At 36.2% G+C, this 25,440-nt stretch overlaps 1 protein-coding gene across 5 annotated transcripts in view; it reads right to left on the reverse strand.

Moving 5' to 3' along the window:
* NCOR1 (nuclear receptor corepressor 1) overlaps positions 1-25,440 on the reverse strand; it is a 66,249-nt gene that overhangs the window by 21,169 nt on the left and 19,640 nt on the right. For all 5 annotated transcript variants that reach the window (XM_084299604.1, XM_084299605.1, XM_084299607.1 and 2 more), the window contains 17 exons: positions 23,947-24,060; positions 21,977-22,033; positions 21,140-21,192; positions 19,321-19,387; positions 18,397-18,569; positions 17,803-17,893; positions 17,083-17,261; positions 16,554-16,608; positions 15,667-15,768; positions 8,585-8,715; positions 7,818-8,035; positions 6,144-6,206; positions 5,328-5,467; positions 4,442-4,568; positions 3,404-3,959; positions 1,284-1,410; positions 786-981 (listed from right to left, as the gene is read on the reverse strand). In XM_084299604.1, coding sequence (XP_084155730.1) covers positions 786-981; positions 1,284-1,410; positions 3,404-3,959; positions 4,442-4,568; positions 5,328-5,467; positions 6,144-6,206; positions 7,818-8,035; positions 8,585-8,715; positions 15,667-15,768; positions 16,554-16,608; positions 17,083-17,261; positions 17,803-17,893; positions 18,397-18,569; positions 19,321-19,387; positions 21,140-21,192; positions 21,977-22,033; positions 23,947-24,060 — 2,449 coding nt within the window. The remainder of the gene's footprint in view (positions 1-785; positions 982-1,283; positions 1,411-3,403; positions 3,960-4,441; positions 4,569-5,327; positions 5,468-6,143; positions 6,207-7,817; positions 8,036-8,584; positions 8,716-15,666; positions 15,769-16,553; positions 16,609-17,082; positions 17,262-17,802; positions 17,894-18,396; positions 18,570-19,320; positions 19,388-21,139; positions 21,193-21,976; positions 22,034-23,946; positions 24,061-25,440) is intronic.

The raw sequence follows: 25,440 nt of genomic DNA on the forward strand, positions 1-25,440 counted from the left end.
CCACGTTGTTAAGAGAATTAGAATAATTTCAGTTCAAAGACTGAAAGAACAGCCAATTTACACTGAGAGAAAACATAATGCAAGCGTCTATGAAAGCTACTAAATGCATCTGCTGGATCTTAAATAGGAATGTAAATTGCCCATCTGAATCACATTTCTGTAACCAACAATGGTAATAGAAACATCCTTGTTCAGGAACCCTGACAGGTTCTGTGAACAGCTCTGGATTTGTTCTGTACCACAGAATACAAGAGCCACATTCTGGAAATAAAGATCCAGATCTGAGATCTCAGTTCAAATCATGCCTCCAAGCAGCATCTATTTAGGCAAAAGCAACCAACCTCCATATTTGCAAGAAGAAAAACCTTTCTCACAGCCCTTCCATGGTCTGACAGGCTACAACATGACAGTTCTACCATTTTTTTGTGCAGTATTCCAGGGCTCAATGTCCACGTACTCTGGTGCAGTAAAATATTCCTCTTAATTGTGCTCATTGTCTATTAGCAATTCTCTTGCAACTCCACCTTTAGTTTCCGAAAACTGAATTCTGATCTCACCCCACTGGAGCCAGTTCTGCTTTATCTAAGGAAATTATAAGGTGGTTCCCCAACACTGTAACTGCAGCAGCACCTGTTATAATAAAGAGGTTCCTTCAATCAAGTCCTATCAGAAGGTAACAATCAACAGTACGCTAAATTTTCCTTCTTAAATGTGGCAGACAGTGGAATACGCACACATAAAATGCAGAATTACCTCCATGACATGACAGATGTGAAACTACCTACCTTCCCACTCGACGTTAGGGCTCTTGGAAGTGCCGCATGGGCTTACGGAACTTCGATATTCCATATCCAGCTGCTCTTGCCTCTGGCGTTGTTCTTCCAGCAGTGCTGACTCATGCATCGCTTTAATGTGCCGTTGATAGAGTGCATAGCCACTCACTGGTGTTCCAACAGGAACAGTACAGGGACTGCAAGAAACCTACAAAGAGGGGAAGATGTTAACATTGGGTACATTAATGCAGGTATTTACTAAAGTAACTGTCTTCTTCAACGAGTCCACTTGAGCAGGTGTATAGTGCATGTATGAGCATTTCAAATGGTCTGTGCCTGTTTTTAGGCTAACATTTGTATATTTGTTTGTATTTAATTTACTCCTTAAAAGTATTACGATAACAAAGCAAACAATACATTTCCTTGCTCCTTTTTTTTTTCCTGCTTTAGTACTAGAGCTAGTTCTCAGGACAACATGTTCCTTCAAACATTACTTGAAAGACCCCATACCATTGGTGGTATGACAGCAGCTCGGTGGTGAAGTTGTTGTAGGTCCATCTGCCCTTGCTTTATTGTAGGTGACACCAGTATTGACCCAGTGGGGTTTAACAGTGAGGGCTTTGACTCCCTGAAGATACTGGAATAAGAGAAAGAAGGAAGGGAAAAATATCACCAAAAAGAACAAGATTAAACAACTTTAAAAATTACAGGCAAAAGTAAGCCTCTCAACTTCAAAAAAGAAAAAAACAACACATTTAACACACCGGACAAAGTAAAAAAAATAATTAACCGTGTTTTGTTTGTCCCAAAGCACATCTGGTAGAACAAGCAACAGATACTGCTATTTTGTAAAATACAAAGAAATACCAGAAGAATTGTTCAGAATCTCGAAAACCAGAAATTCACGTATGCAGTTTCTATATATGCAGTCCTACCAGAACGGAACCTTCTTTATAAAGAATGCCTTGGAAAAAAATAGATGGCAAGCACTAGATATATTTAGTCCATAGGAAATACATAAACAGTAGTGTAGTGTACCACAGACTATTTTCACGTGGAGGGCTAATGCATTTTTGAAGTGGAAAAGATGTTGTCTGAAGACAGAGGGTGCAGAAACACCACCGACTGCCCTCTTCAAAAGAGCATATGCGGAACAATGATACTGGATACTTTTGACATTTAACATCTATCCTCAGTACTGTGTGTATATTAAGACCACTGGGAAGGAGGGGGCATTGGCTCTGAAGCTACGCTATGGTTACATAGGAATTGTACCAACAGAACAGTAAAAGATTTCATTTATCATCAGTGGTATGAACCATCTACCCTCAAAGATACAAAGGTTCCAAAGATAAGCAGCATTGTCCATTTAAAGCCCTATCTACTCGTGTGGGTTATCCGCTGTGTTTAGGGCCAAGTTCCCAGGAACAACTAGATGCACGCAGACACTACTTATACACTTTGAAGAAAGAGGTCATCTACTTCTCAGGACATCTGTCTGTTAGTTTACAGACACAGGCTGGTAGGGGGTGAGAAATACCTTCCACGACTCTATTAATAATAGCCTTCAAGAGATTGTTCTATCAGCTGATATAGCATGGTTCAATGGCAGTAATTAGGTACAGGACTCACATTTATTTGCTTGTATACCCTCTAGAAATGTTTAAAAAAAAAAAAAAAAGAGCCTTTTATGCCCTTAGATTTTTTTTTATTTTATTTTTAAGCTATTGTCATCTCCTACTAAAACATACTCAGGCTGTTTTTCCTATCAAATTCAAGGTTTGGATACATTCTACTAAACTGAACTTGTGAGAATAAGAATCAATTAAAACATGCTGAATTTTTGGCTCTGCATTCAAACAGTTTTTCTCTAAAGGGAATGGAGAGCCCCCAAGATTTCCCAAGTGAGTGAATCACCCTATAACGAAATGTGTACTTCTGAATGTGTAGATTTGTACAGAAGTACTGTGCAAAAGCAGCAAAAAAAAAAAAAAAAAAAACAACAACAAAACAAAGAACTTGAGTACAGATCCAATTACACAATCATTGATGATTTTCTTAGTGGATAGATGGGGGGATTTACAAAATCACCCACTTTATTTTTTATTTTTTTTGAGTTGGTAATTGGTTTTAAAGTGTCTGTGTATCAATCATGCAGCAACAAAAGCTTTCCCTTCTCACCAGAAAATACCACAGTTACTCATCTTGGAAACTCATGCCAGGAGCATCTTGAATCTTTTTTCATGCTTTGGCAAATTTTCAGTGTTTTAGTAAGCTGCTGTCCTTTCCAGATGATTGTTTAACGTGATTCCCATTCTCTGAACAGATCCCACATGGCTCAATTTCCCTTATTCTCTAGCTTTCCAGGTAGTTGTGCTAGTTTGCTAATTACCCAGTCAATTATGGAATTTTGCCTTGCTCTGCATTACAATAACTTTCTTTGAGCTTTTCATAATTTTTTTTAATCAATGCTTCCCCCTATTGTACTTCCAGCAAAGTCTCTTTAGAAATTCTTTCCACAGTAAAAACTCTTAACAAAAACATTGCTACTGATGACAGGTTTTGACCACTGTTAAGTAAAACCACTTTTTAAAGATGGCTATTTATGAATGCTGAACAATTAAACTCACCCTTGTCTGTCAGGCTCTCCATCAACTTCCTCATCAGCACTGCAGGTAGCACTCGAATCATTATCTGAATGGGGTTCTTGTCTTGCTGAGTTAACCTGTTGTGACAGACTATAGTCCATTTCCTCAGGTTCTGACTTTTCCTTGGGTTTCTCCATCTCCCTCTCTTTGGTATCACTCTCTATTTTCACTTGAATATTCTCTGGTAGCCTCATTTCCGTCTCTACAGGTTCTACTTTGGTATGTACTGGAAGATTGAGCACAGGCTTAGCTTCAACTGCATGGCTTCTACTGTCAACATCCATAGGTTCTTCTGCCTCATTATTTATTTCTTCCTTAACCTGTGGCTCAGAGGTCTGACTTTCAGCTGTTGATACACTTTGGGCTGTTAAGGAGGGAGATGTGCTGGCTGCAGGTTTAACAGTAGATTCCTGTTCTGCCGCTGCCTCAGTGGTTATTTTCGAGGCAGCATTATCAGGTGGAGTTTCTTCACTTGGTTTAGCAGGTTCTGCTGGAGTTGGAGATGGAGCACTTTCCGTATCGGAACTATTTTCAGCACCTGAAAAAAAGTTTTAGAATAAAGGTTCAACTTAATGAGATCCAATTAAGTTTCAGTCAACTGCTGCTTTTTATCTTTTTAAAAATAATCAGATGCATGTTTGCTGTCTCAAAATACAAGACAATTGCCCAGCTGTTTTACTGAGAGCATTAACTAACAAAGGTCACAAATCTTTGATTCAACTTGCTTCAGCATGCACAATTCCAGACGCTATTAATTTATCTTTTAGAAAACAGAATAGTCAAAATACCTCAAAATACTAAGGATTAGTATTTTCAGGCCGCTCAATACTGAAAATGCTTTTTCTCCCTCCAGATACAACTAGTGAAGTGTGTTCAAACAATTAAAATCCAACTGAAACACAGTATCGAGCACCACATTATGAATTGGCACACAACTTTCTGATCACCACTGACACAAACTAAACATATGTCTGTCCCTCTCTTTCAGTGCATACAGGAGTTCCAGTCCCTGGAAGTTACCTTCACTGTCTTCTGGATTCTCTTCTTCATTAGATGCTTCAATATCTTCATCCTCCTGAGCTGACACAGTCGAAGCTACACTCTCACACTGTGACACATCTCGCTCCTCACGGGGCCTTCGTGAAGACTGTTAAATATATGGTATTTATATCATGCTGAACATTTACAAGTTTTTTGTTTTGTTTTTAACATGCATTCCCATTTCTTAATCTCAGATTAAAATAAACGGCACTGAATCTCTGTTTAGCACATATTCATTCACAAGGGCATATTCTTTCAACTTTTGTCCAGCTTTTGCTTTTTATCACCAAAAGCGTGTTTGGGAACAAACCACTGACTCCTTACATATTTGGGGGAGAAATGGAACTACTGCAGCAAACACAGACACTGAAGCTCTTCACTTCAGTGGAGAGAAGACTAGGACACCACAGCTTAGAGGATTCCAGCTCTCAGTATTCTATTTTAGATGCCCCAGAACTTTCAGTTCCTGGTTGTTTTCTTAATTCTTTTGCTCTGGTTTGTAAGGTTAGTGCTTACTGCATGACACGACATGTTTCATGGTAAATGTTCTACAGTGATAACCTGAACTTCTATACTTGCTGGTGTACTGATAAGGAATGTCATTTTCAAAGAGGTAAGGAACTCTTCAGGCTTGAGTGTGCTATCTGATAGAAAATTTTCTATTGCACTTTGAAGTATGAAGCGATTAGTATCACAGGTCACTGAGACTCAGCTGCCTTTTCTAGGAGATACATGTTGCAAAAGAAAAACAAGTGGAAAAGGAAAGAAGTGGTTACTGCAACACCGTCTTAGTGAAGCATGATGAAGGACTTCAGAGAGATGCCAAGTTTTTCCCTGTAAAATAGTCAATGCCCACTGCGCTTACCTTCTGTTTGTGCTGTTGAAGGAGACTGTCCAAGTTGTGTCTCCTTTTATAGTTGAAGTAGAAGTTCTTACACTGAGCTTCACTTTTCGTCCCAACCATTTTGGCAATCGCTGCCCAGTTGCGTCCATGTTCTACTAGGCCTGTTCAAACATATAGGAACAGGTATTTACTATGATAAATAATTCAGCTATCCAAACCCTAATAAATGGAACTAGTGGGAAGGGAAGATACAAAAGTATTGCCATCCTTTAAAAGAATTCTCAGTGAAAACTGATATGACCACTAATTATGGGTTGGTATAAAGCTGAGTATCTAAACATCTGCTAATAAAGCCTTCAAACTCAACTCTTACTAGCTGTTGCTAATACATAATGCCTTTGCTAAAATGTTTATTTTATGCATAATATTTACAGATGACAGTATCTACCAAGTAACAAGTTATACAATACACTAACTTTTCTGCTTGAAGAATGCCTTATACAAAAGGACATTTTGTAAACTTTAAACATGTTACTTTGAAAGTTTACATACAACATACATATCTTCACATCTGTTTCTCAGGCTTCTGTGGACCAAGTACAACATCAAATATCTCTAAGAAGGCCATATGAAATAAGTCAACACATCCCCAAAAAAATGTGTTTGCCTGTTAAAGATGCTTGTGTTAAAAACTAAACAAAACCAGCAAATTTCAAGTTATTCATTCAGTGTAGTGCTGCAAAGAGTTTGAACTTGTAGAATTTGAAGTAAATATGTTTTCAATAATTCAGTAAGTACAAGTATTGTGAAGTAAAACAGAAGTTTTACAAGATTTACCTTTTTTAGCAACTTCCATTTCTTCTTCTGTCCAGCGGGATGTCTCCACAGGTTCTGCAGAAGCTGAAAGAAAAACCATGACTGATCAGAGAAAAGACTAAGAGACACTTTTACGACCATCCCATAATCTATTATCCTGTTTACATTAACGCTTGTTCAAGTCACTCAGAAAAACTGCTCTTGTCAGTGGGAAATAGTCAGTCTCCTTTAAACCAAGATATAAATGTACATTCTCAGCAGTGTCCTTTTCCTTCCTTGTGATCCATTCTTTTCTATGTATCTGGCAAGGTTTCTTAAATTTAGATATTACTGTAACTCAAACATGCTATATTCTTCTAAAAATTACAAAAGAACTTTCTGTGCTCTTACTGCCCATATGATTGTCTTAATCAGTACATTGACTACAATGGGGCCTGAAGAAATAAAACTGATTCTCAACTGTAATTTAACCCTGACCTTACATAGCAAGTATGTAATCAACTCAGGGTAAAATACAAAACACAGCAGTGTTTCACTGATTTTAATATTATTCACAACTGGGGGGAAGGAGGCACAATACAGCAGCTTCTCCAAAAGTTCTGCACTTTTCTCACAATCCAATGTGCTGTGAGCTAGTTCCATCCTATTTCACTGACTAATGCAGAAAGGACTGAAATGGTTATTTATCAATTAGTGGGTATTCAACAGCTTCCATTAACAAACAATACAAGTAGGGCACTATAAAATATCTGATGCACTCAAAAGCTATTCTGGATTTCCAGGAAATCTCATCAAAATAAAGAAAAAACCTGTTGTCTTAGTTCAGCAGCTGACAAAAAAAAAAAGTTTATCAACTGAGCAAAACGTCCATTTCTGATAATTTAAGCTACGAGTGAACTCGCATGCCCACTTACTCTGTTCTTCAGGAAGTACAGAATATTTGAGCAATAGAAAGTTGTTACAACGTCTATAAGAGTATCTAGCTGCCTGTAACTATGTAGTTAAAGAGGTAAGAGCAATAAACTTTGCTACAGCAGAGCACTGCAGGAAAAAAAATTGCCACACCACCCTAAATAATTATTTAGCCATGAGGTATTTTGTTTGATAGTGTTTCTGCACCACCACAGATTATGTCAGCCTTTTTAGACATGTAGCCAGAGATAAGGTAGTTTTTTCTACCAATACATGCCAACAGAGTAACGTTTCTATTTTAAAGAATTCTCTTGCCATCTAATGCAAAAACAACAACAATTACTTGCTAGGATCTATTTCAGATTATGAAACTCCCCAAAGTACTCAAATATCAGGTCTACTTATTTAACAACAACTTCTGTGAGCTACAGCCTGTAAGTCAATCTTTGTCAAATGCATTTGGATCTGTATGGATACACAGCATTAACCCTGCAAACAGACAAAAAGTAGTTATCACTGAAAAGCTTATCTGGCTCCCCCTGCCCCACACGTGATTTTAAAAGACTCATCTGATTACACACATACTAATCAGTTACATTCATGAAGTTTAGCAGTACCAGTCACAAAATTATGAGCAGGCCTAAGAATAAAGACGTAATACTAAACAAAAAAACAAACAAACAAACAACCCCAAAGTGCGCTCCATGCACAGAGCACGGCTTTATTTCAGTGAAGAGCCTGACTACCAGATGGGTCCCCAAGTGTCCTATAAATGCTACTCACAAGGTTCTGGTGGGGGTGGAAGAGGCGGTGGTGGTTCTTCAGTGGCTGCAGCTGCAGCAGCATTTGCTTGTGCAGCTTCATTTGTCATTGATCTGGTGATTCTGCCCTTACGACGACCTTGACTATTGGCAGTTTTTCGGCCCCTAGGAGTGGCCTGTTCCCTTTCCTCTGTTTCCTCTGGTGCAACTTCGGTTTTGTCCTTTTCTTTGGTATTATCTCTGAAAATAGTCAACAAAGGCGATTCAGACTCATTCAGACAGCTCTTATGGGCAGATATTCCTGAATATGGTTTAAAAAACTATGCATCAGATCTTACTTCCTATTTTGACTTGGAAGAAAACAAAACCAAGACACTTTAACAGTGAAGCAGAATTCACTTACTGCCAAAAAGTTAGAATTGCTAGAGAGTAACAGATACATGACATTATCAACTGCAAAGAAGATACGGACATTGTGACAGAACATTTTAAAAAAAAAAAAAACAAAGCCAATGAGATGCAAAGTGTTACCCATGGAGAGAAAAAACAAAACAAAACAAAACAAACAGAAAAATCACTCTGGCTTTTTGTACCAGTCTGATTGTATCGGCAAGACAAAGAAATTTATATATATAAAAAAAAAGCTTAATGCATAAGAATTAACCTAAATAGAAAGTTTTCAGTCCAGATTTCACTGCTAGACTAATAGCAACTACGTTTTGCTCTTTATAATAAAAAGTTGATGCAATCAGGAATGAATTAGCGTGTTTTCAGTCCATGTATACTTACTTTGATTCATCCTTCTCATCCTTTTCCTCCTCATCTTTCTTTTCCTCCTCTTTTTTGTCTGCTTTTTCTGCTTTTTCCTCTTCTACCTTTTCTTCTACCTTTTCTTCTTGAGAAGGACGAGCAATTTGTTGCTAAAATAAAATGGAATTTACACGTTTTTACAGTATGTAGAAAGATACAGCAACTCATACTCGAGCAACACAAACACTGATATTACCTTACCTGTCACCCAATAATATTTTAAGTTACAGTTACTGCACATCTGTCATTAAAACAGTAAAACATCTCTGCCAAAAACTGTAATACCTATCTACACCCTGGAACTATAATGAATTGAGCATATCTCCCAAAATTCAAAATCCCTTCTGCCACAGAATATTCAGTTTCTACATATTAGCTGTGGATCCTCAGTAGCTCTCAGCTTATTTTCTCTTGAGTTTCTTCTGTTCAGCTGTCCTATTCAGACATCGTATTTTGTCTTATAAATTCAATGGAGGTACAGGTTTCTTTTGCAGGGTGAGCACAGACATGATAACATACACTTGTATGTGTTAACAAATAAATGTGTTATCATACGTTGTACTAAAAATGAACAGCCACATTGTTAGAAGTGCCTAGGAAAGGTCTAACATCTTGTGTAGTAATGTTGTTGCTCCCCTCAAATTTCATTTTTAATGTTGTACATTTGAAAAAAGCAAAACACAACAGCTCCCAACTTGAAAACAGAAGATACTGTAACATGAACAATAAGACCAAATCTAAGCCACCTTTCTCAAGGCTGTTGTTAGTAATTAAGAAATGTAATTGTTCAAAACAATGTCAGGAATTTTAGATTTATATTTCTAGTGAATTTATGTTGTGCAGAAGGAAAATTATAACCTAGATTTTTATTTTTTTAATACACTGTAGCCTGTATTGAGATTATAGTTTTGCAAGCATATAAGTACCAACAAAAGACACAGTAATTACCATTACCCATTATTATCCTATTTACGTATTTTCTGTTAAGGGACACTCACTCCTTATCTCTCAGAGTGAAGCCAGATGACTGCCACATGGAAAAAATACCTCATTTTAGAAAGCAGATAAATTTGATTTAAACTTTCCAGAAGACGTGATCTACTTCAAACAGGAATTAATGCAAAGAATTTCTGTTACCTCATATAATCACAAAGAATTACCAGGATGGCCATTTACAACTGCTAAAAAAGGAAATAAAATAAAGTCTCAAAGATGTGAGAAGAACATGTGGCATTGTTTTTTTTTAATCCTTATCACACACAAAAAAATAAACTACCTGTGGCATTCCCTGTCTGCCTTAACTGTTAGAAGTACCCTAGCAAAAGATAAGCTAAATACCCTGTGAAGTTTTAAACATTAAAAAAAATACATATATTCACACACAAAAAAAATATGTATTGAGAAAACTACATCAAATATGGAAACAGAAGAAACTTAAGTTTTAGCACATTTTTTTCTCCCTACTGTGTTGCTTCCCAATACTTCGAAGACTTCAGCTCTCAAAACAGCTTTTCTGAACTGGACTGGTTAAGGTAAAAAAAAAATTAAGCTGGTAACATAGCTGATGCTTTGTAATCTACTACACTTCCTAGTGTTACGAACATAATTGGGGTGTTTGTATGCATGGAAGCACGAATTACACAAACAATCAAGTCGTATGCCTGAAAGGATAACATGGAATAGAAATTCTCCTAAATACAGATTACATAGCAAGTATTGACTAGTGTGAGATACTTCCGCTTTGGATCCTTTTTAAGTCACTGACTATTAACCAGATAAAAAGCTGGTCAGTCCAGCAGTATAGGCCACGCGCCTTTTTCAGCATAAAAAGGAGCCTAACTATTGCTGTTTACTATCCATAAAAATCAACCTGCACACGACAAACACATCTTACACTTCCCAACACTGTGGAATTTCTATGCCTGTGGCTTGCTTGCAAATTCCTGCCTCTCCAGATTAAAACACCAAGCAGTAAGGCTGCCACTAAGTAAATCACGTAACTCACTCCCCACATTCCCAGAACCCTTACACGATGCAAATGAATTCTGATGAGCCTCAAAAGCCAGCAAGTCCACAATGAGCATGCAGAGCTTAACCCATTTTGTCCATTTATGCTGAAAAAGCATCTGTAACAAGGTGATCTTCCAAGTGCAGCAGAAAAAGCCAAGGCTGTTGGACTGGGCACGCTACAACAAAAACGGGAGACGCCACGCGAGTAGTGGTGGGCAGAACTCCAGTCAAAGGCAAGGGGAGAGGGAAGAGGAAGAGAGAGCTCTCTGTCCCCTCTCTGAAAACACCTAAGATGATCTCAAATAAATGACTGCAGTGTAAGTTCTGCCTTATATATGCTTTCAAAAGAAACTACAGTACGTAAAGAGGGTGGGGAGTCAGATATGGCCACGCAGAGGGAACCATTCACAGGGATTTACACCGAAGGGGCTTGGGCATGAATGGGTTAAACAAACCACTTCAGCTGGAGTCACAGATGCAGAACTGCCATACCTAGATGCTATCCACTCAAATCTGACGTGTGCAGAACTGAGTTGTTCCTTACTGGGTCTTAAGACTCTGCAAATCAACCTTGAAAGGCAAAATACAAGTAATATTTCTATAAGGCTACCTTCCAAACAAATGCCCAATTATCACTTGGAGTTCATAGAAAGACAAGGACAGAGATCCAGAAGACTGCTGTTTTAGGACTTCGCTAGATAGTTTATAGCCCACTGAAAGATTCCTCAAAATAGGCTTTCCTTTTTACAGAAGAACCTTCTTGTAAGTGTAGCAGCAGGTGTCACCATTTCATTAGCAAAACTGAGCCTGCAAATAGTCACAGAAAGGACTTGTTTTTGACATTTTAATAATGTGAACTGGAGCAGAAACCCCAAATGCTAACCACTATTATCTTCCTGCAAACTATTAGCACGTAAGATATTGGCATTACTTGGTTATCCAAAACATTCCTTCAATAAAGACGTCAGAGACACGTGCTAAAGTAAATTATTTCCACTGTCCTACAGACTGGCCTCAAAAGCGAGGAGTTAAAATATGCATTTTCAGACAAAAAAAAACTGTATTTTACATTTACAAAACAGATGCTGAAAATCTTCTGTTGTTTTTGCTGGTTACCTTAACGTTACATTTTGTAAACAACAGGATTCTCTGTTTGACAGAGAATTTATTGAACATGCATAATCAATAGGTCAAGGGCAGGTTAAACACAAACCTTAAAACAGCTGAAGCCTCAGTCAGCGACGTACCTGCACATTCATCTGTTGCTTAAAACTTTTACTATCCAGGCAAGGGGACGGGCTTTAGCTCAGGATAAGATTCAAAAGGACAAAACCCACAACAGCACCAACATCACACGGCTCTTTAGCAGCAGCTGCCTGACCCAGCAACATGTTTATTCCAGGAAATTGTGTCATTCTGCCACTTAAGCTGCCTACAGAAGAGTTGCCCGTCTCACATACAACCTTTTAATCTCCCTGGGGTCACCCGAGGTAATCCCCGGGGAGCTCAGCACGATTGGCTGTCCCACAAAAACAGCAAATTTCTGTCTCGTCGGATCACTGGGCTGTCCCACCTGCTGCAGAGCCATGCGGGTTGATCCACGGACACTGGTTTATGCTGACCAGGCAGCTAGACTGCAAAAGTCACCCCCCCCACACGCTACTGCTTTGCCACCAAATTGCAACGAGAAACTTTACGCAGAAAGAGCCTCCTCTCAATTAATTATTTATGGCATTATCTGTAATGAAACCAGTGCAAAAGCACTGACTTCTTTGCTGCATGAACTCCAGCATTCACTGACCAAACTTGCAAAGTGCCAGCCCCACAGACTATCTGTGGGCAGTGTTTTTGTATAGCCATACTTTCATTTAATACTATGTCAAAAAATTTGCTCTTCATTTTAAGCCATATTTGGTGTAAGACACACCTGTTTAGTTGCCTCTGTGTGCATTCTGGAACAGTTTAGGCAGTGTTTAATAAGATGTCCTTTCTAATCCTATTTAAGGACAAAAGCATACCAGAATTCAATAAGCCTTACATCTCTTAACTTTACATGCCTTAATCTAGCAGTCAGCTTCTTTAAAGTAAAAGCCTCTGCTGAAATTTGAGTCAAGTTGTACACACTAAAAAAGAATCTCTTAAGCATTTCAACATCATTACCATGATTAATATCTTCTCCACTGCACCATTCTTCTTGCTTGCCTTCTAATTTACAAAAATATATGAACTCTTACGAGTTCAAGCTGAAGCACCTGTTATTGGCAGGCATAAGCACATCTTGGAGCACATCATAAATCTTACATGTCTTGTGTTTGCCAATCAGCAAGGAAGTTTCAGATTGCTCCTCAGAGAAACAAAAAAATATCAGCTTCAAACAAAGCTGGGGTGAGGGAGGGACACGGGGAACGAATTACATTCTGCAACCTTAAGATAAAAGTTCTGGCAAGCAAGAGAGTTCAACACTCTCAAGTGTTTTTTTCAACTATCGTACATAGATGTTGCTAATTAATCATTAATAAAATTAAGAAATACAAACAAGTATTTTGGTACCATCCAATTCCTTTCTATAGCATCACTAAACACTAATTATAATACTCCTGAATATAAACTTCCAGAAATGGTAAGATTTCCCCATTTAGATTGTTTAGAGAATCTCCTTGACTTTGCAAGTATTCTTTAACAGTCTTCAGGTCTATGAAGCCTGACACTTGTCTGCATCCTCACCACAGAGCACACATTAAGTCTGTCTAGCAGTTGCCCATTGAACAGTTTAGCAATGTACTTACTGTGGATTAACAAGAAGCAACTAAGACCTACAACTCTTAAAATTCAAAGAGCAAGTAATCCAAGTCCAGTGAACAACCACAGCAACTTCAGTGCTCCAACTCACATACTTACTGTTACTTATGTAGAAATAAGTATTCACAAGAGCAGTTGTAAAGCCAAGCAGAGCACCTTCAGTTTCATTTATCATTAGCTAAGTTCACAAGTCTATATGCACTTCTACACAAAACTAATTAAAATCTTCCCTGATTAAAAGCATTGCTCAAGGAAAGCAAACAAATTGTGGGTTGAGAAATCATCCAGATTTTGATTTCTACCAGTTTTGATATTCTGAAATGCAATAAAGCTGAAAGACGTGTAAATATACAATTACGATCTTCTGAATGCATCAAAACTTAAAGTTACGTTATGTTACAGCTTGAACCAGTTATGTCTCCTTACCTCTTAGAACAGCTGCAACAGAACTCCATATGGTGAAGATATTGCTCAGTGTGTATATACTTGCTATGATCATGCCAATCTCATTTTATAAAAACAAAGCCACTTAAAACAGCAACATTCTCTGCACTTACTTCTCACAACAACTGTCTAAAAGTCTCTTTTGGACAAGTCTCATTTATTTATTTGCTTCGTATTTGCCATACATCCTTAGTTTAATATTTTACCACTACTAGACACACAACAATACATTTTCCTATTAAGAAAGCATTATTAGACTTAAAGTCTAATAGAAGTTCTGGCAAAATACAGGATACATGACAAGCATTCTCTCCCATTACTGGAGTCAGAACTTATACTTTCACTAACTGCAAAGTCTGTTGCATAATGAAAATTACCTTCACCCAAGCTGTCCATAATTTGTGGGGGTACAGAGAAGTACATCTTCATCAACAAAATCTCTTCTTTTAGAATACCAGGCCACAACTCAAAAGGCTCAAGTACAACACCACCATAGAAGCAAAACGTGCTGACCAGTTTTAGCCGATAGGATCAACTTGTCAGCTGAAGTCATGTGCAGTAATTTTACTCTATATAACGAATACACTTACTGGGACTCTCACAAAACTTACATTACTAGAAAGAAAGGATTCACATATCCTGAAATGCGTTATTTACTTAATTCACTGTTTTGCATTTCAATAAAAAATTATGCAGTCACAATAACCCAAAGTAACTCAAAGTCTCAACAATTTTCTCTTTAGTATTGCTGCTGGGATATGACTAAGTCCAATAAACCACAACTTTTCATATTTTAAAGTTTAAGGATTTCAAAAATCCTGAATTTTATAGGACCTTCCTATCTCCTATGCACCCCTAATCAAGCTTCAGTTCTAACAAAACACTGCATTTCTTCTGCAAATCTATACTGATTTGTAGCTGTTAAATTCATTTTAATGATACAAATTCAAAATACCTGCAGGCTTCATCTTTACATCTTTTTCTTTGTTCATTTATTTTATTACATATAGGATCTTCTTTCCTAACCTCATTACTGATGTATCTTTTATTTTGTTTTCAGAATGCTGTTGGATGCAAGAGGAAAACCAAATGGAAAGAGTAGGGACACATTCAGCGAGTATACAACTTTCTTCCTGTTGTCTTAATTAAGAAAAAGTCTGAGTTTGTTAAATTATTTTTGTTTTCTAATATCCACACTAACCCTGGTAGCCTAGCAAATGTATATATTCCTCATAATATGCTGCTCTTTTCCCCTCCAAAGGTTTCCAAGACTTCCAAATGAGTTCTTCCTGAATCAGCAGAATTTTTAATTTGCATGCATTAAATTGGTCTCCTTTTTCTTGCTGTTAAGTTCCAGTTTGACTTCGAGCCTGACCACCATATAATGATTACCATTAATTTCTGCTTTTTGACAAACACTGGCATTATAAAGTGATTATATTTTTTCCACTGCAAGTCACATGTATAACCTTATTTCTGTTGGCTCCACCATGGGATTTAATGATGGATTCAACCTCCATGTCTATGGCAGGATCCTCAAATAAAATGAGCTGTCATGTCAAAAAAGTCACAGATGTGCAAAGGAAGGAGATATTCCACAGAATTAAAAACTAGCTAACCAAAAAACCCTTGATGTCAGGATTCCTTATATTTAAAGGGGATAAGAGTGTACTAGTGGAAAAATTACTTTTTCCTTTTTTCCACTTCATGCATATACCATAACCTGCTTTCTATACAGGATTGCAAGACAGTTGTAAATATGAAACAATAAAACAATAATATTCAAGTAACAAATGCATTTTAGATACCTGATTTCTTCCTCTGCGTTTACCGTAATTCCTTCGCACAAGTGCTTTGTAATTTTCATTTTTCTTAGTCAAATAATAATATAATACACAGTCGGGAACATTCTAAAGTGAAAAGGCAAAAAAAAAGTTTTACTCCTACAAAATAAATACATTTTTGTTATTTAATTTAATTCAATGCTTAAAACTATTCAATCCCTAGTCCTTCACTATTTGTTTGATCAGTAGGGAAGCGAAGTCATACATGTAGCAACACAACCATGTATAAAATTAGACTGTGTTAAACACAGATCTCCTATATTAATAATATCTCTCAGCTACCTCAATCTGTGTGATTTAACATATAATAAACATTTTGCAAACGCAAAAGCTTCTATTTATCATAATAGTCCTACATATTCAAGATTCTGCTATAAATTTTAAAAAATCCCAACTCTCCGCCACATTTTACATCAGCTCTGCAATGTGAGTTCTAAAGACTAAAAAAATCAGATCTAAAGACTAATTCAGCCAGCAGTGGGATCCCACTGACTTAAAAGGTGGAGGCAAAGTTTCTTAGAAGTAACAGTGGCTCAGCAGAGCCAATTATGCCCTTAACTACAATAAGATAGTTAAGCAGTTTACCTGCTTCAAAAAGAAAATAAGATCAAAACTAAATAGTGTCATTTTCTTTTACTGCTGTCAGTAGTGTCATTCCACTAACTTTTGTTATATGTTTGCATGTGCTGATGACGTTACTGATCAAGCACTATGAAATTCTGTCAAAGCAATATTTTTTATGGAATTACAGATTTTTTCCAAGAAGGTAAAATGATGCTGGAATAAATGACTTACATTTGGAAAGTTAGGGATCCCACCCTAGGCTCTACTTATATTAAAAAAGGTCTTACCTTTCGTTCCAGGTAGGAAGCAATTAGACCAAAGTTCTTGGGATGTTGGACAAACCTTTTACAAATCAGAAATTATTTAAGTTTAACAACATAATTCATGACCAAATAAGCAAAGCAGTCTTCTAAACAATCTGTACCATCAGCACTCCCTTGATTTCACAATAGAAATTAGTCTAAAAAGTCTATTTTTCAAATTGATCAAATTTTGAACTAAGCACTTAAAATTAGCAATTAACTAATATAATGAGATTGTATATCTACTCTTCACATTTTAATCTTATCAGAAAACTAAGCCATTTTAAAGACAATTTTTTATCTACAGACTAAGTGGATGCAAACCTACATAGTTCAAAAACATTTGGCGTAGTCTAAAGCTTTTGCAATATTTCATTCATCCAATTAAGAACGTTATCAAATATCACTGCACAAAACCTTCAGAACTTCCAATTTAACTGATGTTTACTGTGGGGTTAGGTGTTTAACTGTTATCTGCAATGCAATAAAAATAAGAGAGAAGAAAGCCCATTACTTTTCCTTAAAAATCTCTTTCTCATGGTCGGTCCAGACATTCATGAATTGTCTGTCTTTATAAACTTTCATGGGATCCTCCATCAGACCATTCATATTAATAAACTTCACTCGTCTTTGTTCTGCATCAAACATCATGGGAGGAATGACTGAGAGCTGACGCATTTGTTTTTCATTATTCTACAGGCAAAGAATAAAACAAAAAGTAAAGAATACAAAAAGTTGCTACTATTGTTTACATTTGTTGAATTACACAATGTTTTAAAGCTCCACCACAGTACACATTCACAGGTAGCTTCAAACATTTTTTCTGTCTACTTCTTAACTCTTCTAGAAGCTGTCACTATCCCAATGAACAAAGCTAAAGGGAACAGGAGATAGTGCCATATTATGAAAAAATAAAATGGTGCAGGGCTTTAGAAAGGAAGAGTTTGCACACATTTCTTACAGATATAAAAAGAAAGCTGGTTGCAACACCTGCAATGAAACAGACACATAAGAAAAATCTACGATAAATGCAATTAGGAAGCATGACCCATAAATGAGAAGTATTTCTAAGACCTGCTTCAAGTCAAAGTTCACACAGACTCCCCCAAACCAGCCCAAAAAGTTTCTCTTCCTACCAAAAAACAAACCTTTTGAAAGAGACCTTTAATTGCCAGGAAAGGGATATTGAGTCATTTGTTATGCTTCTATAGCAAAGAATAGACAATAGCCTCACCTCCTGCTCAGAAAGTCCATCAATGATTTCAGAAATCTCATGTTCGCTTCTAGCGATAGTTGCTGAAAGTCCAGCCCCTCTTTGACCAACTCTAGTGTTAGGGGAAAACAGAAGTAGTAAGGATAAAGTGGAAAACAGCAATAATTTCAGATTTGTGCATAACAATGACAGCTTCCAAAACTCTTAAAATGGTGTTACCTAACTAATCAAATTAGTTAGTTAGGACAGTTCTTTCTCAAGTAGTCTCAAGACTACAAACACTGCAATGTACTGCAATTTCCAACAACTGCCCAGTTTTACAGGTGAATTTGCAAGGCTCTGCAAAATGTCATGCTTGAGTCAACGTCAAAAAAGGATTACATTGCAAGCCGTTGACCAGCATGATTCCACTTTGTATGAGAAACGTTCATTCATTAATGAACATCCTTAGGATGTGAACTGAAAATTGTGCTCAACACCATGAAATGTAGTGAACGATACACTTAAGTAATTAATATGAATAAACATATTATCCATTATTTAGAAAAATGCTTCAGCTTAATTTCAAAAAACTAAGAGATACTTTGTAAGTATGTATCAAATCCATGGGAATACCTTTGAAATCGCTCTTGCTGTTCTCTTTGCTTCCGGATTTCTGGAAATTGTTTTTCATAGTACTCTCTTGTTTTGCTCTCCTTAGCTTTTCTGCGTGGATTATTTTCTATCCTGTCAACTTTTTTCTCCCATGCTTCCATCAGCTGATCGTAACGTTGACAGATTTTCTGTTCCTGTTAAATTCCAAAAGTAAACTTTTAACTAAACACAAATACAGTAAGTGATCAGTACACCTCCTGTAGGCATTTCATAGACAGATTCATATCCTGCAGCAGTGGCTTTACATTTTGAAGACAACATAAAACCAATTTTCAGCAGAGGGAAAAGTGAATGTAGATTTTGAGGATTATGCTCCTACATAAAAAAGACCAGGACTGTAAGAAGAGAAATACTTCATTACATTTTCATGGTAGAATTTGATGTTTAACCTTCAGCTATTCTTAATAACTGAAATATTCTTCTGGATACCACCCCACCAAAATGTATGCTACTTGATATAGTGATATGCAAGAGAAAGCATTAAGTTAGTTAATACTAACATCCAACATGCACATATTTGATTAAAAATGCTTTCAGTCTTCAGAATCAGATCAGCCTCATTTTCTTTCAGATACTATAGCTACTATACAGGAAAAGCTCAGAGAGAGGCCAGGCATGACAGTTAAGGATTTTTCACCTTCTTTCTTCATACTCTAAGAAAAGAACAGGAAGGAAAGGAAAAAAATAAACCTTTTTCCTTGTTTTAGATAACTAGCAAACTGTGTTTATAAGCCTGCAGTTCATTTGCAAACAACTCAACATAATTTAAGATCTTATTTAACTAATCAATTGAATTTACATGACACATTTGAGAAAGTATGTCAAGGATCCAGACCAAAAAAAAAAAAAGAAAGTGATCTTTTCACAAAAACATAGTAGTATTACCCGTTGTTTTCTTGCATGATTTCTTCTTTTAAAAAATAGTATTAACTTTTTCCTCATCACCTGGTTTCTAGAAAACAAAATTGGAAAAAAAAAGTGAACCACAGAAGATTCAGGAACTTCAAATCTACTCAACAAAGCCCATGTAGGTTACAGATGCCAGATTGTTATTGTGAAAACTATTCCTAGATGTAGGAAAACAGGGAAAAATCCCAATATAACAATCATTTAATTTATACTGTATTTTATCTAAGAGAAAATATTCTCAAAGATGACTGAAATAAACAAGAGAGACATGAAAGCTTCCAATTTCAAGCTAGGTTATCTCCTAAAGATGTTAAAATGAGTAAATTTGGTAACACTCTTATACTTTGGAAAAGAAAAAGAAGTGTCTTTGCAACTCAATCCTAAAATCCTCAAAATTTGGTACTGCCTTAAAAAAAAAACCCTCTTAGTACTGCAGAACTGAAATACAGCTACATTTAAAGGAGAAGAATAAGAATTACCTTTTTTCCCCCTGGATTAAAAGCATTTTAAAGAAGTATTTTTTCTGTACTTACAAAAAAAATATATAAAATAGAATTAAATGCTATGACAGTAATACGCACATAACTCACTATTCATTTCTTCACATCTGAAACTAACAATTTATTTCTTCTTTTGTAAAAACTGGTGGTGCAGAAATCAATTAAATAAAAGTCTTATTAAAGTAGTGTTGTTCTTTATACTGGTTTAAATTTGTTAATTGTGCTATAGCAGTAGTATATCATGTTTGTCTCAGAAACAGAGTTGCAGAGCAAGACATGAAAGTAAACATTCCCAGTTATCATCCTAGAGAAGCCATGAAGAGGCTTCAGTCTTCATAGCTGACCTCCTAGCAGAACAGAGTGGGATCTCCTCAAAGATAATTTGTAAGAAAAATGTACTTTTGCAGTAATTACAACTCAGCAATTATTTTCAAAGTCTAGAGGCAATACGTATTTTGAAAATAAGCTGAATTTTGTTGCAATATTGATCATTATTTCAGTATTCTATAACATTGCTACAGAGCAAAATCAATATTGGCTTGGCATAACCACTTAAAAATTTAAATTTTGTTCCATGTTATCAATGATTTTCCCATGCAGGTAGTCTCTCTTATGGACATTTAAAATTGGGCATAAATTAATTCAATTAAATACATTTAAAAATGAATCTATTAACAATTATTTTAGTTAATAATCAATACTTGCTTCAGTGAACTTAGAAGAACTAATTCAAATTTGAGAAGAGTTCTGTATTTAAAAGAAAAAGAAAGATTAATTTTCCTAGAAATTCACAGTTTTTACAGTAGAAGACAACTAGTTTACTTCAAATCAGTAAATTGTTTGCCCTACATAACAAGTAAACTTAGCATACAGTAACTCTGCTCACGGCCCATGACAGAAAATGAGTACATGGTAAAGTCAATAAATAAATAAACTCCTCCTACCATTTACTGACACCAATAACGTTTGAAAAGCTGATAAGGCACATCTCGGTCAAACACTGTATTTCAGGTTTTGAAAAATACAAGTATTACCAATTAAAAAAAAAAAGTTTATTATTTTTGTCTTTAATTTATGATGGAAAGTCACTGTGTCCCATTGTCTGCGGTACCTATATCACATTCCTTGCAGCACTATTCTACAACACAGAACTCTCAAGCTTACATGAACTGGAAAGTTTTTAACATAGTTAAAGTGCACACATCATATTTGGAAATCACAGCAGTGAAAAACTGAGTGAAACTTTAAGTCCAGACTCCTTAAAAGGCAGAGGGACAAGATACTAAAGCACTTACGTTTTGATGTTTTCATGGTAGACCTTTGTGTCTGATGGTTGGTTGTAAAGTGGCTACAATTTGGGATTTGAAAGATATATTTAGTACTTATCAACTTTTTAATTGTAAAGTATATGTATTACGTTTAATAACATTAAAATATTCTGCCTACAATGTACTTAAACTGAGATGCAGCAATCTGAAGTGACAATAAGTTTATGATACTCAATACTTAGGACACAGACTTCATTATTTGAAATTAGATCGCAATAACTATACAACGGTGTTTAATTTTTTATCATATTTCAACCCTGTTCTCTCAAACAGATTCAGATCTATTTTTAAAAGCTATACTTACTTAACACAGCCAGTTCACTCAAGCCCCGACTCATGAGTGTGTTTAAACACACACTAATATAAACTTGTGAAAATAAGATACAAGCTTAATTGCTTTCAGTGTTCTTCAGTATTGAAGATGAAAGCAGGGATGAATGCAACTTTTTCTTGAAATATGCTCTTAAAATGCATTGTTTACAATTACAGGAAGACAAAAAGAACATCATGTATATTTAATCTATATTTTCTCATATATAGCTACACTACCCAATTCCAGTATTTAATACTGGAGATGTTCAAACAAGTTTTAAACTGAGAAACGGACAGGAGTTCAAAACTAATATAAAATATCAGGCACCAAGTGAAAATGAAAAGAAGTCCAACCCCTCCCTCCCCAAACCAAAAGATTAAGTCACCCTATAATGTTCTTTTATACTCGAACACAGAACTACATGTTTACCACAACAGAATTACAGACATGAAAGCTACACTGGCAACACAGAATAAAAAAAGACAACTTACCAGTTCAACTTTTGGACCAAGACCTTCAAAAATCTTGTGAGCTTCTTCTGTTTTTTTCTGTAAAAGAAAATATTTTTTTATATATATATATAGTGTCAGTAAATCCTCTGTAGTTAGGGTGTCAGAAGTACAAGTGAACTCTCACTCAGTTCAACTGCTAAAGCCCTGTCTGAACGTATTATATCCTTCTTAACCTACTTCTGCAATGCTGCCTCAGCAAATCAAGAAACCTGTACCTGAATTCTACAATTACTACTATGCTCTCTCAATTTAAAAACACGGAGATGAGAAAAACAGACACTGACCTCCTCTGTGATTCAAAAAGTACACGCAGTTAATAAATAATATAGCAAAAGTTCCTAAGAAGAGGAAAGCTGTTCAGAAAAAAAAAAAAAAAAAAAGAGTATAACTCTGAAAAATGGAACTAAAATTCTCCATTTGCAAAGTCTGGGATTGTGAATCAACATGTACATACACATATTATGAACTATGCCAAAGATCTTCTTTCACTCACACTATGTAAATACTCCAAAGTAATTCCAAACTTCAAGGAGGCAGCACTGGATAAGACAGTTGGCTTGCCCAAATTCATTTCAAGCCTGTATGATCTTCCAAAGCCCTTTGTCAGCAGACAAGGCTATCTGAAAGGATCCAGGATACTAATTCAAATTTGCTTCTTTCCCACTAATAGCTGTACACACTAGCCCTAAGAGTAGATGCCTACAGAGAAAAACATAGGAAAAACTAATCCATAAAGCAGTTATGATTAGAAAGCATTCTGCTAAGTTCTAACTTCTTTACTTGTAATTTCAATCTTTAGATACTCTTTGGAACTCACAGCTGTACAAAATAATTATATATCGAGGCAGTATTATACTATACTCCTGCTAGAATGGTTTGTTTGGTCTGAAAACATTTAAAACTGAACTCCAGCCCTATTACTTCAATCAAATTTTAGCCAACTGTAGTTTAATATTAGAAGTAATTATCCTAAACTGTATGGTTTGAAGATGAAAGCTGCCAAGGGGACTGTCCTCTTGTACAACTGCAGAAGAAAAGATACCAAACCAGTACTGTGTACACAAATGGCTTAGCCTTTCTTTAACAATCATTTAAAATAAGAGAGTAGGTACTGATGCATGATGTCTGTATTACGCCCCATTGATGCTGCCATTCTACAGTACATGTAATTCCTGATAATGAGAGCTCAAACCAACTGCTAAATGGATTCACAAATGCACCAAGCTTGGTACTTCCCTTGCTATATAGATTGATATATGAAGAGCCACACAGAAGCAGCTAATAGATGAGTACACACTGACACATTACTCCATCTTGATTAATACAGAAACAGGTTTCCCTACCTAATGGCACATACATAACGTGGAGAATGCAACAGTAACTTCAAAATTCTCTTGTATAAGCCACCTGCAAACAAGGTTAGCAGAGAAAGAGCTCCACAGCAGCCCGTTAAGACTTTTTCAAATACAGACTAATTTTGCCTGCTACCCACCACGAAACTCAGCTTAAGTCAGTCTTCTAAGGTGACTATATGATTTTAAGGCAGGTTTTCTCCTTCGGCTAATTTAAATGATGGGTCTTCAGCCAAACTTGTTAGCATTTATGTGAGGAGAACAGAAAGTTGTTTTGAATTCTTAATACACACACGCACACATTTATATAAACATTATGTACATGCATACATCAACACAAAAGGTCTAGAGATGAGAATCATAGATGTATTTCCCTAGAATGTTTGTAAGATAGAAGATCCTGCGATCAAGAATAAAAATGTTGTGCAGAAATCTTTCATTTACAAAATTCATTTACTTCTTCAAATGAAATGAAGGTGGGGGCCAAAATGAACAAAATACAAGTAGTAAAAATTGCCTCTCAGGAGTGAACTAATGAATTTTAGTGCATTCGGTAAGACTCGCTACTACACTCATTCAATTGAAAAACACGCTTACCCGATTTTCATCATAAATAATTTGGACAATACTGCGGTGCTTCTGTTCCACTGGAGGAGGGGAGACAGGCCTCTCTGGCTCCGGAGGCTTAGCAGCTTCTTCTTCAAGTTGTTGCTAAGAAACGAGAGAAAGAAAATCAGCCATCCGCACCATGCTACCCTTACCAGTAATTAGTCACCAGATAAAATATGCATCCGATCAACGGCTTGCACTGCCTGTTATTTCTTTTTTTAACCGACAAGGTACGAATTGAAAGGTTTTAATGCCCATGGGGATGGTAACATGACCATTCTGTGCTACTGGTAAACCAAACCAGCTGTTTATTAGATTCACTTGCATTAAGTCAGACTTGCTTCAGCTTGACACTTAAGGCCACTGTAGCAGTGTATGTTATCACTATGTAACTTTAAACAAGAACATGAACTTCAGAGAAAGCCTGCCTTCCCACAGAAGAAATAAGCCCCATACATGTTTCTCCACAATGTAGATACCTAAGGGTCATTATTATCACCCTTTTATTTTTTTAAAAGGTACAAAAATCCTTCTAGCAATACAGAAAACATCACTGAAAAATACTTTGCAGTAAACACGAACCACTCCATGTGTACTGAAGTTCACAGATTGTTACAATATCAAGCAAGCAAGCAAAATACCTTATTATAATCTTCCTAACTGTTATAATAATGTGCTTTGCTTTCACTTCAAATAAATACAGTTCACTCTTCATTTTTAAACTGCAAATATCCTTCATTCATGCCTACCACAAACATACAATAAGGTATGTTTGATGCAAGGGAACCATACAGTCTTACAGTACTGGCTAGGGTGTGCTATACTCTTGTGTAAGAATTCAAAAGCTAATATTTTCTGCAGAATGCCATAATAAGCAGGCTTAGTTATTGAAAACAACAGCAACTTTGTAATTCTTTAAGTCCAGCAGTACAAACATGCCCAAATGTACTTTCGCAGATGATATGCATAATCAAAAGGACGTGCTGATTTTGTGGAAAATTTAATAAGCAAGCAAACAAAAAAAATCCAGCACCCTTAACACAGAGTCAAATAGTTAGTGAAATCCTTTTTTGTTTTTCTACTGAAAGTCATTTTACAGGTCATTAAAATTCAGAAGTAATTAAATGCTTCCAGACGATAAAAATATATGGCTCTAAACAGTCACATATTTGTTACCCTGGACCTACAGATTACAAATCGTACATCATAACAGTCATTTCCTACAGAGTTCCCACTAACGAGACTTAAAGCTGGCACTACTCCTATCTGGATCTTTGGAAGTGAGAAAAAGCAGACAAGGACTTTTAGTCAATGAGTATCAGATGCCTAGATTGCAGAGTCGTTTTAGCCACATCTACAGGGAAGGCAACAAATACTGTCAACAAACATTGCCTTTGCACCTGCTGACTGAAGTGCAGTTTTGTGTTGTGAGACATAGCCAGGACCATACTAAAAAGTGTTATTTCTCCCTTTAGTTCTCTG

This window comes from Netta rufina, assembly GCF_964035555.1.
Source record: "Netta rufina genome assembly, chromosome: 21".
NCBI lineage: Eukaryota > Metazoa > Chordata > Aves > Anseriformes > Anatidae > Netta > Netta rufina.